This window comes from Trichomonas vaginalis, chromosome II (genome assembly GCF_026262505.1).
Source record: "Trichomonas vaginalis G3 chromosome II, whole genome shotgun sequence".
Classification (NCBI taxonomy): Eukaryota; Parabasalia; order Trichomonadida; family Trichomonadidae; genus Trichomonas; species Trichomonas vaginalis.
The window spans coordinates 20,116,557-20,130,135 of record NC_067204.1 but is presented as its reverse complement, the minus strand read 5'-3'; the positions used below and the strand labels follow the sequence as shown (position 1 = coordinate 20,130,135).

General features: G+C 32.2%; 6 protein-coding genes across 6 annotated transcripts; 4 read left to right on the top strand and 2 right to left on the bottom strand.

Moving 5' to 3' along the window:
- Nucleotides 1-112: 112 nt before the first annotated feature.
- TVAGG3_0576860 (meiotic spindle midzone assembly) lies at nt 113-2,175 on the top strand (the record flags this gene model as incomplete). Its single annotated transcript, XM_001582135.1, has 1 exon — nt 128-2,161. One exon carries the CDS (start codon nt 128-130, stop codon nt 2,159-2,161), a length of 2,034 nt encoding a protein of 677 aa, XP_001582185.1.
- Nucleotides 2,176-2,558: 383 nt separating this feature from the next.
- On the bottom strand, nt 2,559-3,230 carry TVAGG3_0576850 (uncharacterized protein; the record flags this gene model as incomplete). Its single annotated transcript, XM_001582136.1, has 1 exon — nt 2,559-3,230. The coding sequence occupies one exon, from the start codon at nt 3,228-3,230 to the stop codon at nt 2,559-2,561; it is 672 nt and encodes a 223-aa protein (XP_001582186.1).
- Nucleotides 3,231-3,566: 336 nt separating this feature from the next.
- Nucleotides 3,567-5,558, bottom strand: TVAGG3_0576840 (spectrin binding; the record flags this gene model as incomplete). Its single annotated transcript, XM_001582137.1, has 1 exon — nt 3,567-5,558. One exon carries the CDS (start codon nt 5,556-5,558, stop codon nt 3,567-3,569), a length of 1,992 nt encoding a protein of 663 aa, XP_001582187.1.
- Nucleotides 5,559-5,796: 238 nt separating this feature from the next.
- On the top strand, nt 5,797-10,715 carry TVAGG3_0576830 (guanylate cyclase protein; the record flags this gene model as incomplete). Its single annotated transcript, XM_001582138.1, has 1 exon — nt 6,052-10,668. The coding sequence occupies one exon, from the start codon at nt 6,052-6,054 to the stop codon at nt 10,666-10,668; it is 4,617 nt and encodes a 1,538-aa protein (XP_001582188.1).
- Nucleotides 10,716-11,180: 465 nt separating this feature from the next.
- On the top strand, nt 11,181-11,644 carry TVAGG3_0576820 (biogenesis of lysosome-related organelles complex 1 subunit 2 family; the record flags this gene model as incomplete). Its single annotated transcript, XM_001582139.1, has 1 exon — nt 11,186-11,527. The coding sequence occupies one exon, from the start codon at nt 11,186-11,188 to the stop codon at nt 11,525-11,527; it is 342 nt and encodes a 113-aa protein (XP_001582189.1).
- Nucleotides 11,645-12,153: 509 nt separating this feature from the next.
- On the top strand, nt 12,154-13,145 carry TVAGG3_0576810 (intracellular auxin transport; the record flags this gene model as incomplete). Its single annotated transcript, XM_001582140.1, has 1 exon — nt 12,265-12,570. One exon carries the CDS (start codon nt 12,265-12,267, stop codon nt 12,568-12,570), a length of 306 nt encoding a protein of 101 aa, XP_001582190.1.
- Between the last annotated feature and the right edge of the window lie 434 nt (nt 13,146-13,579).

The window sequence follows — 13,579 nt, the reverse complement described above, 5'->3', positions numbered from 1 at the left end:
TTCAAAATTTTGAAAATAATTTCAGGCATTCAAAAAATAAACGGGCATCAACATTAATAAATATTGATAACCAATAAATATTTCACATTCTATCAAAAAAAGAAAAATAAAACGGACTTATAAATTAATGTCGACTGATTCAGACAGTGACCCAATTATCGATCAGTTTATGGACAACCTGAACGATGTTGGCAATACCATTAAAGCTAAAAATGCAGAATTATCTCAGCGCGAAGCTAAATTAAAAGAAGAATTCGAGAAACACAAACAGCACCTTGCAGAACTTGCTGCAAGAGAAAAACAATTACAAGACTTTGCTGATGACTTAATGAAAACTCAAGAACAGTTTGAGCAAGATAAACTTAATGCACAAAAAGAGATTGAGAAAAAGACAAAGCGTCTCGAAGATTTACGTTCAAAAGTTGCAGTTAAGCAGCAAGAAGTTGATGAACAAGCTACAATTTTACATATAAGAGAAAACGAAATGCAAGAATTAAAAGATCGTGCATCAAAGATCGAAAAGAGACTTGCTCAGAAGCGTAAAGAAGTCGAACTTAAGGAGCAAGAAGCTCTTGAGGCTCAAGCAAGAACAGAACAGCGTCAAAAGACTGCTGCTGAATTACAATCTCAACTCAAACTCTTCAAAGCTGAATATCAATCCAAACTTGCAACATTACAAGACTTACAAAAGACAGAAGAAGAAAAGCGTCGTGAAGTTGCTCAAGAAGAAGCTCAACTTGAAGCAGCTCGTGAAACTGTCGCTAAATTAGAAGAAGAACTCAAACAAATTACAGCACAACATGAGCGCGAGCGTGCTGAATTGTCCAAGCAGCTTGCTGATCAAATATCTGCAACAGAAGCTGCTAAAAACGCTGCATCAGAATTACAATTAACAGTTGAATCTCTTAAACGTGATGAAGCTACACTTACTGATAAGCTTCGTCGTAAGGAGGCTGCTGTTGCATCAGCTCGTGAAGAATTAGCTCAGCTCGAAGCTAAAAACGAACATTACGACGAACAACTTCGCCAAGCTAAGAATGAGCTCGAGCAAGCTAAAGCAGAGTTCGAGAGAGAAACAGAGAAGATGAAGAATACTGAATTCAGAATCGGTGACGATTTGATGAAAATTGATGATCTCGAAGCAACTCTTGAACGCGAAAGAGATGAATTGCAAAATGCCAGACAAACACTTGAAAAGACAAGACAAGAGTCACTAAAGGCTACACAAAGAATTGCAGATTTGAATGATCAATTAAGACGTCGAAAAGAAGAACTTAGAGAGAAGAGGCGCATGAATCAAGAACGTGCTGTCGAACTCGAGACTAAAAAGCGCTTAATCCAAAGCAAACAACCAAAACCTTCTTTGGAGCCACTTCAAAAGAAAATTGAAAAAGCCAGAGCGGAACTTGCAGAGATAGAAAAGAGGAATGCACTTGCAAGAGAAAGAATTCGCAAGGAGGAAGAACAAAGAGCAGCACAAGCTGAAGAAGCCAAGCAAAGAATGATTGCACAAATCAGAGCGGAAGGTGAAAAGAAAGAAGCAGAACTCAGAAGCCAATTACATGCAGCAAAGAAGGAAAAGAAACAGCTTGAAGGAAGACTCCAACAACTCCAAACAGAAGCAGCACAAATGGAAGCAACACTCCAGAAAATGCGTGGAAATTTGTCTACTGCAGAAGCAGAATCAAGTCGCGTTAAACAGCTTTTAGTTGCAGACAAAGAAGCTCAGAGACAAAGTGAATTAGAAGAAGCACGTTTAGAAAAGAGAAGAGCTGAACTTGAGAAGCAATTGGCTAATTTAGAAGAAGAAGAACAGAACCTCGATAGAGAAGAAAAAGAATTAGATAAAAGATGTCAAAGTGTAAGATCTGCTTTGGATGAAGTCCAGAGAAGAAGAGTTTCAGCTTCAAATGGACCATTCAAGACAGCAGACGCATTAGATGGAATAGACACTATGGAAGGAAGCCAGGCAAACGTTGCTGACTTAGAAAGAAGAGCTGGAAAATTAATGAAGAAATGCCATTCTGCACTCGAAGAATTAAGACGCGTTAGACGTGAAAAAGTTGGAGAAGAACATAAGGCTTTATTAGAACTAATCGAACAGAAAGAAGATAAGTTAATGGCCCTTCACAAATCTATTTTCTCGAAGGATGATTTATAAATTTCGAGAACAAAACCAAAATTTATTTATTTTTGTTTCTGATATAATTTATTTTTCTAAAAATTCAATTTTATATGATTTGCTAATATTACATAGTTTAATTATGAAGAAATTATATTATTTTGATGAGATTTTAAAAAAGCTTGACACAATTTTGCATAAATAATATCAGTCTGATGGAATTACTGTTCAGATGTTATTATGTAAGATCTTCTCCTAGTTATCAATTCAATAAAATCCCTGATAGTTCATTCGTAGAATAAACAACTATGAAAAACACTACTTAGTAATTTATATGTAAGCATTACAGTTATAATAATATGGTAAAATTCTAAAATTAAATATATTAAATATATTAAATATTTTTTAATGAACAAACAAAATCTTTATATAAAAATTACACAACTGACAATTTTGCAAGACCATTGTTAACAGTTAAGTTGGATATTAAGAGTGTTTTTCCGGAATCAAGATGTAATTCGAATGTTTTATCAAGAAAATCACCAACAACTCCAACGATTGGTGGCATTCCTTGAATTTCTATTAAAACGCGGTTTCCTTGCTCAATTCCCTTTGGTCTCCAATCATCAAGTTGACGGATTGATTCTATGTCAGCTTGGGCTTCCTCATCTGTAAGAAGTGGTTGCTGTGTATCTTCTGTAATAAGAAAATCTTTTTCTTTCTTTGCTAACGAGTTATCGAGACCCAAATATGAAAAATCGTATCCTTGTTCGACGAAATATTGTGATGCTTCAGGGAATTGCGATTTAAGTAGTCCTGCTTTGAATTTTGTAAGTTCTGAAACTTTATCGTGAATTTCGACTAATTTGTGTTCGAAATTGCAATCATTTAAGTATTCCTGGCCCTCTTGGAACTTGTGTGCAGAATTTATTTCATTTTCTCTCCACTCTTCAAGCTCTTTCATTTTTTGTTGATAAACTTCTTCGAGCTGTGATAAGTATTTCAAATAAATCTGATCTATGTGGTTATCAAGATCTGCAACACTTTGTCCAATTTTTTCTAACTCGGCTTTCAGTTGCCCAATTCTTGGATTTTCTGGACTTGACATTGACACTTTTTTATCACTTTATATTTCTTTCAATTTCATATTATGCGCAATTCTGGCATTAGCAATACATTTACATCTGTTGAATTACGTTTACACAATATCTAGTATTAAATTCAATTTCTAATCTAATTATGATAGCATTGGAATGATAATTACTTTTTTATTGCATTTTTAAGTATCCAAGTACTATTTTGCCAATGCGCGTGCAAATTTTGCATTATCGCGAATGGTTGACATGTAATTAATTCATGGAAAAACCAAATGGTAGGACAGTAATAGAATTAATGCAAATCAGCTGATAAAATGTTTACTAGTTGATGCTATTAATAAATATTTTCAATTCTGTTGTGCTCCATGTTTAATGAGAATATCAACTGCATTTTTATCATGATTTAATTCTGCATAGTAAAGGGCAGTTTTTCCATCGTTATCTTTTTCATTTACTATTGCACCATTAGAAATGAGTTCTTCCATTATTTCATATCTGTTAAGATACTTATTTATTGTAGTATAATGAAGTGGTGTTTTACCTTCAAGGTCTTTGACTTGAACAGAAGCGCTGCTCTTAATAAGATAAATGGTTTTGAATTTATTCTGTTCATCTATTGCTTGGTGCAGGCGAGTTTTTCCCTTTTCATTTTTTTCATCAATATCTACCCCAATTCTAATAAAATAATTTGAAACATTCGTAAAATCATTATCTAATGAACAATCAAATGCTGTATTTCCATGATTATCCTTTATACTAATATCAGCACCATAAGAAATTAAAATTAGAACCATTTCTAACTTTCCAGCTTCCGCAGCTAAATGAAGAGGAGTTCTACCATTACTTGATAATATATTAATATTTGCACCGTGAAAAATAAGATATACTGCTATTTCACTATAACCTTCACTTGCTGCCAAATGAAGGGCAGTTAATCCTGATTTATTTTTTTCAATAACATTTGCACCAAATTTTAATAGAATAATTACATTGTAGAGATCGCATCGGTAAATAGCAATATTTAGAGGCGTTTCTCCATTAATATCTTTTGCATTAACATCTGCCTTTTGCGAAATTAAAAGAGTTATCATATCATTGCAGTTATGATAAAATGCTAAATGAAGTGGAGTACACTCATTCTCATCTTTTGCATTTATTTCTGCGCCAAATTTCAAAAGAGTAAAGGCTAGTTGCACGTTATTTTCACTAGCTGCATAATGAAGAGGAGTCTTCATTGAAGAATCCTTTGCATTTACATCTGCTCCATTTAATAGAAATGATATCATCAAAGTGTTACTTTTACCTTCTGTTATTAATATGTGAATTGGAGATAGAGATTCGTCACAAGTTTTTGAATTGATCAATTTTTTGAAAATTTCAGGCCAACAAAGTAATAATCCACAGATATCGATATTATTATAAACGGCAGCATAGTGGAGAATATTCCAATTATCATCATCAACTTTCAAGAAATCAATTTCATCATCATTAAGTATTTCAACTATTTGTGGGAAGCCAACGCACCAAGGAATAGCAGTGTTCTTATCCTTTTCGAAAAATAATAAAAAAGCTTTTAAGTTTTGCGATTCAATTATGTCAGTTATGGAATCAAAAATAGATAACAACACATCTTTCTGAATGACATCATGCCGCAAAATGTGTTCGAGGAAATTATTATTATGAGACATAATTGCATTAATCAAACATACTTTATCAAGATTTCTGAATTTTAAGCATTCGTTAATAATATCGACATTTCCACCTATTATAGAACACTGTAAGCATTCTTGGGTTATTTCCTGTTCCATGTTTAAGTGAATAAAATAAAATATATTGACGGATCCATATATTGCACAAGCTTCAATTAAAGAAAGACGTGAATTTTGATGGCTATTAATCAAAATTTCATCGATTTGGTGGCGAATAGAATAGTCTTTAAATTTATCAATTAAATCATGCATTATAATATATTCAATAGAATCTTCACCTTTGATCATAGATTTCCAAAATCTAAATTGGCATATTTCTTCCATATTAGCAAAGAAATCAAATTCTGGATAGATTGCTGGACAATATGCAATCACATCTGATTCTGCTATCGAATATTTTTTGAAAAATTGATTCAATAATTCCAAATATTTCAAACAAGAACGGAAATTGTACCTAGTTGCATAAATCATATTTCCTATAATTGTAAATAGCGATATGTTGTACTTATCGACTAAAATAGTATTAATAAGATTAAAAACTTCATCAATAGGCTGATCCGATTGCAAGTGATAGAGCTTCTCATACGCCATGATAAAATCATCATACAGTTTTAAATATTCTTCACTCATTCCAGTGGTTTTCAAGCCACGCCAAATATTATGTAAATCTTTCAATTTTATAGTTTTGATTTTGTTACTTACTAAGAGTTTTCTCAAAATTTCTCACTCTTATGATGATAGATTTTATATTTGTGAAGTTTACAAATTTTATATGAATATTAAATTATTCTTAGAACTATATCATGATGCATTTTTGCAGTTCAAATTTACAATATTTATGAAATAACGTTTCAATTTTTGTGAGATTGATATGCATGCTGCCCACTCTCAATATAGCACAACTTCAGGAACTTCGAGTGGAAGCAGCGGACGTTCTAAAGGTTTTATAGGCTTATCCAGTCAAAATCTATTGGAAGGAGCTGATGGACCTGGTACATGGGATCAATTACAAGCAAATTTTCAATATTTATCTGCAAACATGTCAAGATTTAAATCTTTTAGTATTATTTTCCATCAAATAGCAATGATACTTCGTATGATTCAGATAGCAGCCATATTTTTAATGCCAAGCTCCGATGATTTTTGGGGCTCAGAGTCTGCATCTGATATAATTATCAAAATTATTGCATTTCCTATCAATCTTGGCATTGGTCCAAAAGATTTCACTTATCATATAATCGAAACCTTCATTTACGCTGTTTTTTACATTTTCAACTTCTCAATACATATGATGGTTATATGGAGAAATCCAAAAGAAAAAGCTACAACCAACAAAACAATTTATTATCTTTGCGTTTCGAATATTTTGATATGCCCTACTGTTCTTGTACTAGCATCTTCTAATCTTGGTGTCCTCTTCAGATCGATTATATTCTATGAACGCAGAGATCCAATATTATATGCCTGTATCATTATTGGAATTTTGACAGTTTCGATTTCCGCTACAGCTCATTATTATGGCGTTTTGATGATCAGACACTCAACATTTGTTGACTTTAAGATGCTTTTCCGTCCATGGTCACCATATTTAATGAATGTGCTTGCATTTGATTACTTTTTTGTACTATTATGCCTTTTAGAAGGTCTGTTTGACATGAACAAACCAATATATATCTTGATTTTTTCAATTTTATGTTTAGTTATTTGCAATCCAATTGTTTTATGGTATTTTATGGCAAATCCTGTATTTCAGAATACCAGAGATTCAGTGTATATACTAACAGTCTTAAGTTCAGGTATGTATTCGGTAATTTTAATGGATATCAAATATTTCGCAAAAAGAATCACGCCAATCATATATTTATTTGTGATAATTGTGATATACATTGCTCATTATTTCCTATACTTTACTCTAACAAGAGCAAATGCCAACAGATTTTTAATGAAACTATATTCAGTATACAAACAAAGTACAGGAGTATTACCACCAGCACCTCCTTTAATGGTATTTGGTAACAACACTGCAAAAGTAGCTCTAACTCAAGAAGCTTACAATGTAATGCAAGCTTTTTCTTCTTTGGAGATCAGTACTTCTCGTGAGTTCCAAAATATTGTCACAGTTGGTGCATCTATGAGAATGCCTGCAGTAACAAACTTCGATTTCATTCGTTGGGGATTAAATTTTTTTATTGATAAGAATTCGTTGATGATATGCTCCCAGATATGCAATTATTATCATGAAAATGCACAAACGCAATCAATTATTCTTCAATCATTAAGATCAAATCCGAAATTATCAAATTTTGATACAATTGTTGTTAATTTATTGGATTTGGAACATACAGATGTAATTTCTGATCAACCAATATTCTATAGAACGCTAAAAGTCAAAGCAATGAATGCTCAAGCTCGTTGCCGAAGATGTATTTCTTCATTTTGGTCAGCAGTTCTAAACCAAAGCATTCCTTCTATGAACGAAGGTTTGTGCAAACTCAGAAATTCCATTAATGACGCACAAGCCCATTTCGATGAACTTTTAAGATGTTATCCAAATTCAATCGATGCAATTTCAATGTATCTCAGTTATCTCCTTGAAAACAAATTCTCCTTCCTTGAATGCTACAAGTACATCAATAAAACTAGCTCCTCAATGATAGAAAGCAAAATTGAAGGAAATAAAAACGTAAATCAAACAAGAACAGACGCAATAACTACATTAATGAAGGACACAAACAGTAGTTATGCAGAATATCTCTCAAACATCACAACTTACGCTGAACAAGAAAGAAGAGTTAAATATAAATCGCGTGGTCCTAGCCGCGCGTTAATGACTTTAGTTGTTTTAAGCTTTATTGTTATTATAGCTTGCTTTATTGGTATTATTTGGTCAACTCTCAAACGACAAATGAGTTATCCAAGTTTATTAGAAATAATTACACGAGGATCAGACGTAATTATCGATCTAGCATCACTTTCACTTGCAGCTCGACATCTTTGCTTGTATAAATCGGGTGCAATTCCTGAAACAGACGAAAATATAACAAATAATTTGGCAGAATACATACTAAATGGGTCAGAAGCACTTCCAAACAAGATATTGACATTCTATACTACAACAGCTCAAAGAAAAGTAATGATTGATACATTAAATACTCCATTTTCTGAAATTACTTTATTCAATCAAACTATACATGCATGCTTAGGTCGTACAATTGGTGTAGTTACGAATTCCATTAGGAACTTAGCTGTAAACTTCCAGGAATTCTACAAAAACGGCACAAATTCAGATTCAATTTGCCGTTCTGAAGAAATGAAGACAATTACAAGCACAATTCATACAATAAACTATCTAACAACGAGATTTATCAATAGATTCAAGCAACTCGCCGAAGAAGAGATTGGAGAATTTGATAAAACTCTGAAATTGATAGTTTACATTTTGCCTGGCACTTTTTTGGTATTTTTCCTGATTTTATTGTTAGTTATTAGAAGTTATGTTATTCATGAGTCCTCATTCCGAATGACATTATATTTAAGTCTTCCGGAAAAAATCGCGAGTAATATAATTCACAAACAGAACGAAATTGACAAAAAGCTTGTTTATTACCATTCCTCATCATCTCCATTCTTTTCTAGTGGTCTCCAACAGAAGAACAACAAGAATCTAACAAGCGCAAGTCAAGGACAAACAAGTCAATCAACGGAAAAATCAAAAGCAATGAAAGTTGAAAGTTTGTATCAATTCACAAACAGTTCAAAAGAAGCAAGTACAACAGGTATCATTGGGTTCACTGTTTCAATGATTGTTTTCTTTATTGTTGGTGCACTTTCGATGTTTGGATTGATTTTTTATGCAAAACATGTTAATTTAGGTTTCATTGGTCGTATTTTTCAACTTTGTGATACAACAAGAAGATATTCCAGTCTACAATATGTCAGTTTATTAATTGTTGAATGTTTTAATTACGAAAATGAAGAACTCAGATTATTTGATCATCAACAATTAGTTGATTGGACGAAAGACATATTAAAGAATACTTCGAGATTGGAATCAGATTTAACATATGGAAATGATGATATTCCTTATACATATAGAGAATATCCAATGATTGCTTCTCTTTTCGATGGAACTAATAATGATTTGCAAAAATTCACAAATGAAGTATTAAGAAGTCATTATTCTATACGTGATAAAGGTTACGAATATCTTGGGATAGAGAGCAAAATGCAGCTGTTTTTGAGTGCGACACGAGGAATATTAAACATTTTCTCGAAGAATCTCTCTGTTTTGAACATTTCTACTGGTGATTGGTTGTATTACAACAGATTAATTGTTGACCATATTGTTATAGAAACAGCCAATACAACGGAGATTTATATAGAAGGCGCAAATAGTGTTATTAGTCATTCTTTCTTGGCAGCTTTGCATATGTCTGTTGCAGCAATTATTCTGTTAATGATAATTTATATTGGACCAATTGTTTATTATTCCAGGAATTTGAGAAAATATTTCAATTTGACAACACAAATTTTGGCTGGAATTCCTCCTGAAATATTTAGAAATACATTCTATATAAACAATTGGCTCCAAAAGATCATTTCTAGACGTAATTTCAGCAAATACGAAGCAACATTTAAGCGAAGCGTTTCAACACAGTTGCAATCGAATGTTTCTGAATTTATTCCTGAAAAAATCTTTTTGTTTACTACACAAGGAAGCTTCATTGATATCAAGAGTTATGATTTATCAGAGATACAAGGTGATGTCGATCTTGCAGCAATATTAAATATCTTCTTTGAACTTAAGAAACAACCGAATTTGTTGGATAATGTTCAAAGAAGTTTTGCAAATTTCCTTGAAGCAAAAGATAAAATGGAAAACGTTATTTTCAAAGGAATCTCGAGAGACAATAGGCCGCTTAGAATAACTCTTCATGGTATAACAACAGCTGACTCTATTTCATTGAATTTAAGTGAAATGCCTGGTTTTTATGCTTATGTTTCAATGTCAATCCTTGATATAACTAAAGAAACAGAAGATGATAAAAGATATCAAGCAGAAGCAAATACAACGTTGAGTTTGCTTGAAACAGTTATACCGCATTCACTTGCAAGAAGAATACATTCCGGAGAACAATCAATAAACTTTTCCGCTGGAATTGGTTGTTTTGTGGTCTTACAATTATGTGAATTTCTCGATTACGGAAGAATGTTTGGAGAAAAAGAAGTGATGAATCTATTGAATAGCATGAGACAATGTTTGGGCGGTGTTTTAGGCAAGTTCTCTAATATAACAACCATGCATATAAGAAATGGAAGGTGCTATTTCATTGCAGGTCTTTTCAATGAAGATCAAAATGGTATAACAGAAGTCGAAGATTGTTTTGGTTTCTTTGAATCAATAGCTATCGCTCTGCATGAACTTATGATTAAGTTGAATTTCACAGTGAAATGGAAAGGAGCACTATCAACAGGTGGCCCTATTTTCTGTAGATTAGTTGTTGATGTTGCTCCTATTGCAATTGCAGATGGAGATCCTGTTTCCATCGCTGAAAAATTGTTGGAAATTGCAAAGCCAGGACAAATTTTGTTTGATAAAACAACTTTGGAATGTGCTGAACCTTTAAAGATGACACCAATAGAGTTAAGTGTAACTGATGTTAAGGATAGAAAAGTTTCATATTATTATATTCCAATTGATTCATATTTGGTACCTCAAGATTTACCAAATAATGTTTAATTTATATATTGATTATTTTTGTTTTGTTTTTTAAAGATATTTGTTATATATTTGATGATAATCAAAATTTATAATTTTAATTCCATAATAGAAATTCATCAACATAGCTATAATTTACTTCATTTTAAGATTCAGTATTGAAATATTAACAATTTATTTCAGAAAACTAATTTCTAACTGGCAAACCAATTGATTAGATACATTTTCTATAATTGAGTCTTTTTTTCATTTGCATTCAACAAAGATTTAACAGAAATTAGAGATTTTCTTTTTCATTTAAATGTCAGTTTTCACTAGCCATAATGTAGTGGAAGATCTTTTTCAAAGCTCTTATTCATATGTTCAAAAAAAGAATCGTGATTATTTTCCTCATCTTCTTCATATTTTCTTGCAATTGTGATACCATGGCCCAATATAGGCCCGAGAATTATAAAGGTAGTTTATAGAGTGAGCATAATTTATAAACACCTTTGTGTGAGCAATAAATTTTTTTTCCGCATAAAAAACAAAAAAATAAATGACTGAGCAAAAGGAAACTCCTATCAAAGCCGCTGCAGATGATCTTACAAAAAATATTGCAGAGTATATGCAACTCCAGGCTGAAGAGCTTTCTGATAACTTTGAGCTTGTTTTCCAGTTAAATCAAGCTGCAATTGGAAAATATAGCGAGCTTGTCGATGAAGCTTCTTCATTGAAAGAAAAGGCAACAGCACTTCAAGAACAAGAGATTGGCGTTGCATCATTCCTTAGTAACCTATCAGTTATCGAAGCAGACATCACAAACCTCGAAGATACCATTTCAAAACTTGAAGGATATTGCACATTACTTGAATCAAAGGTTGCCAATGTTCAACATTAAATTCATAACGAACTCTCGATAATTTTTGATTTTTAATTATTTTGTTAGTTTCAGATCAAAATCAAAATGGCAAACTTATTCTAGTTGTACAAGATAATCATATTAAAATCTCTCTTTCAGTTTATTTCTCTTATTTTAGGTATTTTTATTCATATTTTCTTTAATACAACTTCAATTCAAAAATAATACTTATGATACGATGCATAATGATTACATGCATTGAGGTTTAATGACAATATTGAGAAATATAATATCTTCATAATAAAATGGTAAAATGCTTGACATCAAAGCGCAAATGAACATTATTGTGACTTTCTGTTATAACAATTGATTATTTAATGTTATTTTTTGAAAATTTCAATTATTTTGTGACGATATTCAGTATTTACACATATATTATAGGCAAAATCTATTTAGCTTATCAGATATATTATATATTTAACACAATAACCTCAAATGCCTTAATAAATTGACGCTGTGATCCCATGACGATACGGCTTGCTTGGCCGGAACATGACCCTAAATAAATATACGATCAGCATTGTTTTTTCGAAATTGAGAGAGCCCAGATTTTGTGAGAAATTTTAAATGACGGACTATCTCCGATTATTTGGGTTGGCATTGCCCTCATTCTTGAAATAGCCATTGGCTATGTATGCGTCAAATTCAACATATTTCCAAAGTCATACATTGGTTTTATCAATAAATTTGATTTTAGAATAGTTTTTATTCCTCTTATGGCCCGTGCATTTGCAATCAGAAACCTTTACGAAATGAACTTCAAGCCATTATCAGCATGCATTTTAATGAGCTTGGCCAGTCAAATAACATTGGCGATTTTATGCTTTGCTATACCTTTCCAAGACAAATTAGGTACTTTCATCAGTATACAACTCCCTGTTATTTACGTTAACTACGTTATTATTGGAATTCCACTTTTTAATTCCATTTGGGGCGAAGCAAACAACGCAATCACCGCTGTTATTATCATGAGTAATGATATCGTTATTGTCCCCATTTACCAGATTCTTGGCGCCATTTAGAAGATTCGCAAGAATAATGAGTACCTTAGAGAGAACAATATGCCAGAAGAAAAATTCAGCTACAAAGTTGTTATTAAGGCCATTCTTTCCGTATTCAAATCCCCAATTATTCAAGGAATTATCATCGGAATCATTTGGTCTCTTACGAAACTTAAACTCCCTGTAATCCTTGACCGTTTGATGCTGATTGCAGGCCAGCCAATCGTTGCCTGCGCTTTGTTCTGCGTTGGTGGATTCCTTGCTCAACATTCACTAATTGCATGCAAGTGGTCGGAGTTCATCATTGGATTGGTATGGAGATTCATCGTATTCCCATTCTTCGGCGTTTTGTTTGGCTGGGTTATGAAGCTTTCAAATACCGAAATCAGACAAGTCCTTGCAATGGCTGCTGTCACTTGCGCTGTTGCAGTCTACCCAATGGCATGTGAAATTGGTGTAGGCCAGGGCGTTTCTTCGACAATGATTTTCTGGACAACAATTCTTTGTGTTCCAGTCATCATCGCTTGGTTGTATACACTTGATGTACTTAAGTTATTCCCAGAAACCAAGAACTGATTCTTTTTTATGACATTTTCTATTAATTATTTTAAATAATATAACCCTGATTGAATCATAGTCTTAAAAATAAATATATCTTAATTTCAAACCAAATCAGTTTATTTTCAGAGAAAAATTTGTTCCAATAATTTTTTATTTCGATTGTAGGGCGAATATATAAAGTGCATAAAGGAATCTTTGAATACATCTTAAAGCATGTTGGATAAGAGCTTTGTTTTTTTTAAATATATTCCAGCCTAGAGAATACAAGTAGTTTGAAAGTTTTCCGTTTGTATATTTATTGGATTCATAAAAACTGTATGATGGTTAGTGTTGAAATGACTACTGATGATACATCAATGTCATCCAAAATTTCAAATTAGTTTTGATGGTTTCAAAGTAAAGCAAATTCTTATAATATGATTTTTAAATAATTGGCTCCTATTAATTTGGTGATCTAATGAGGTTTTAT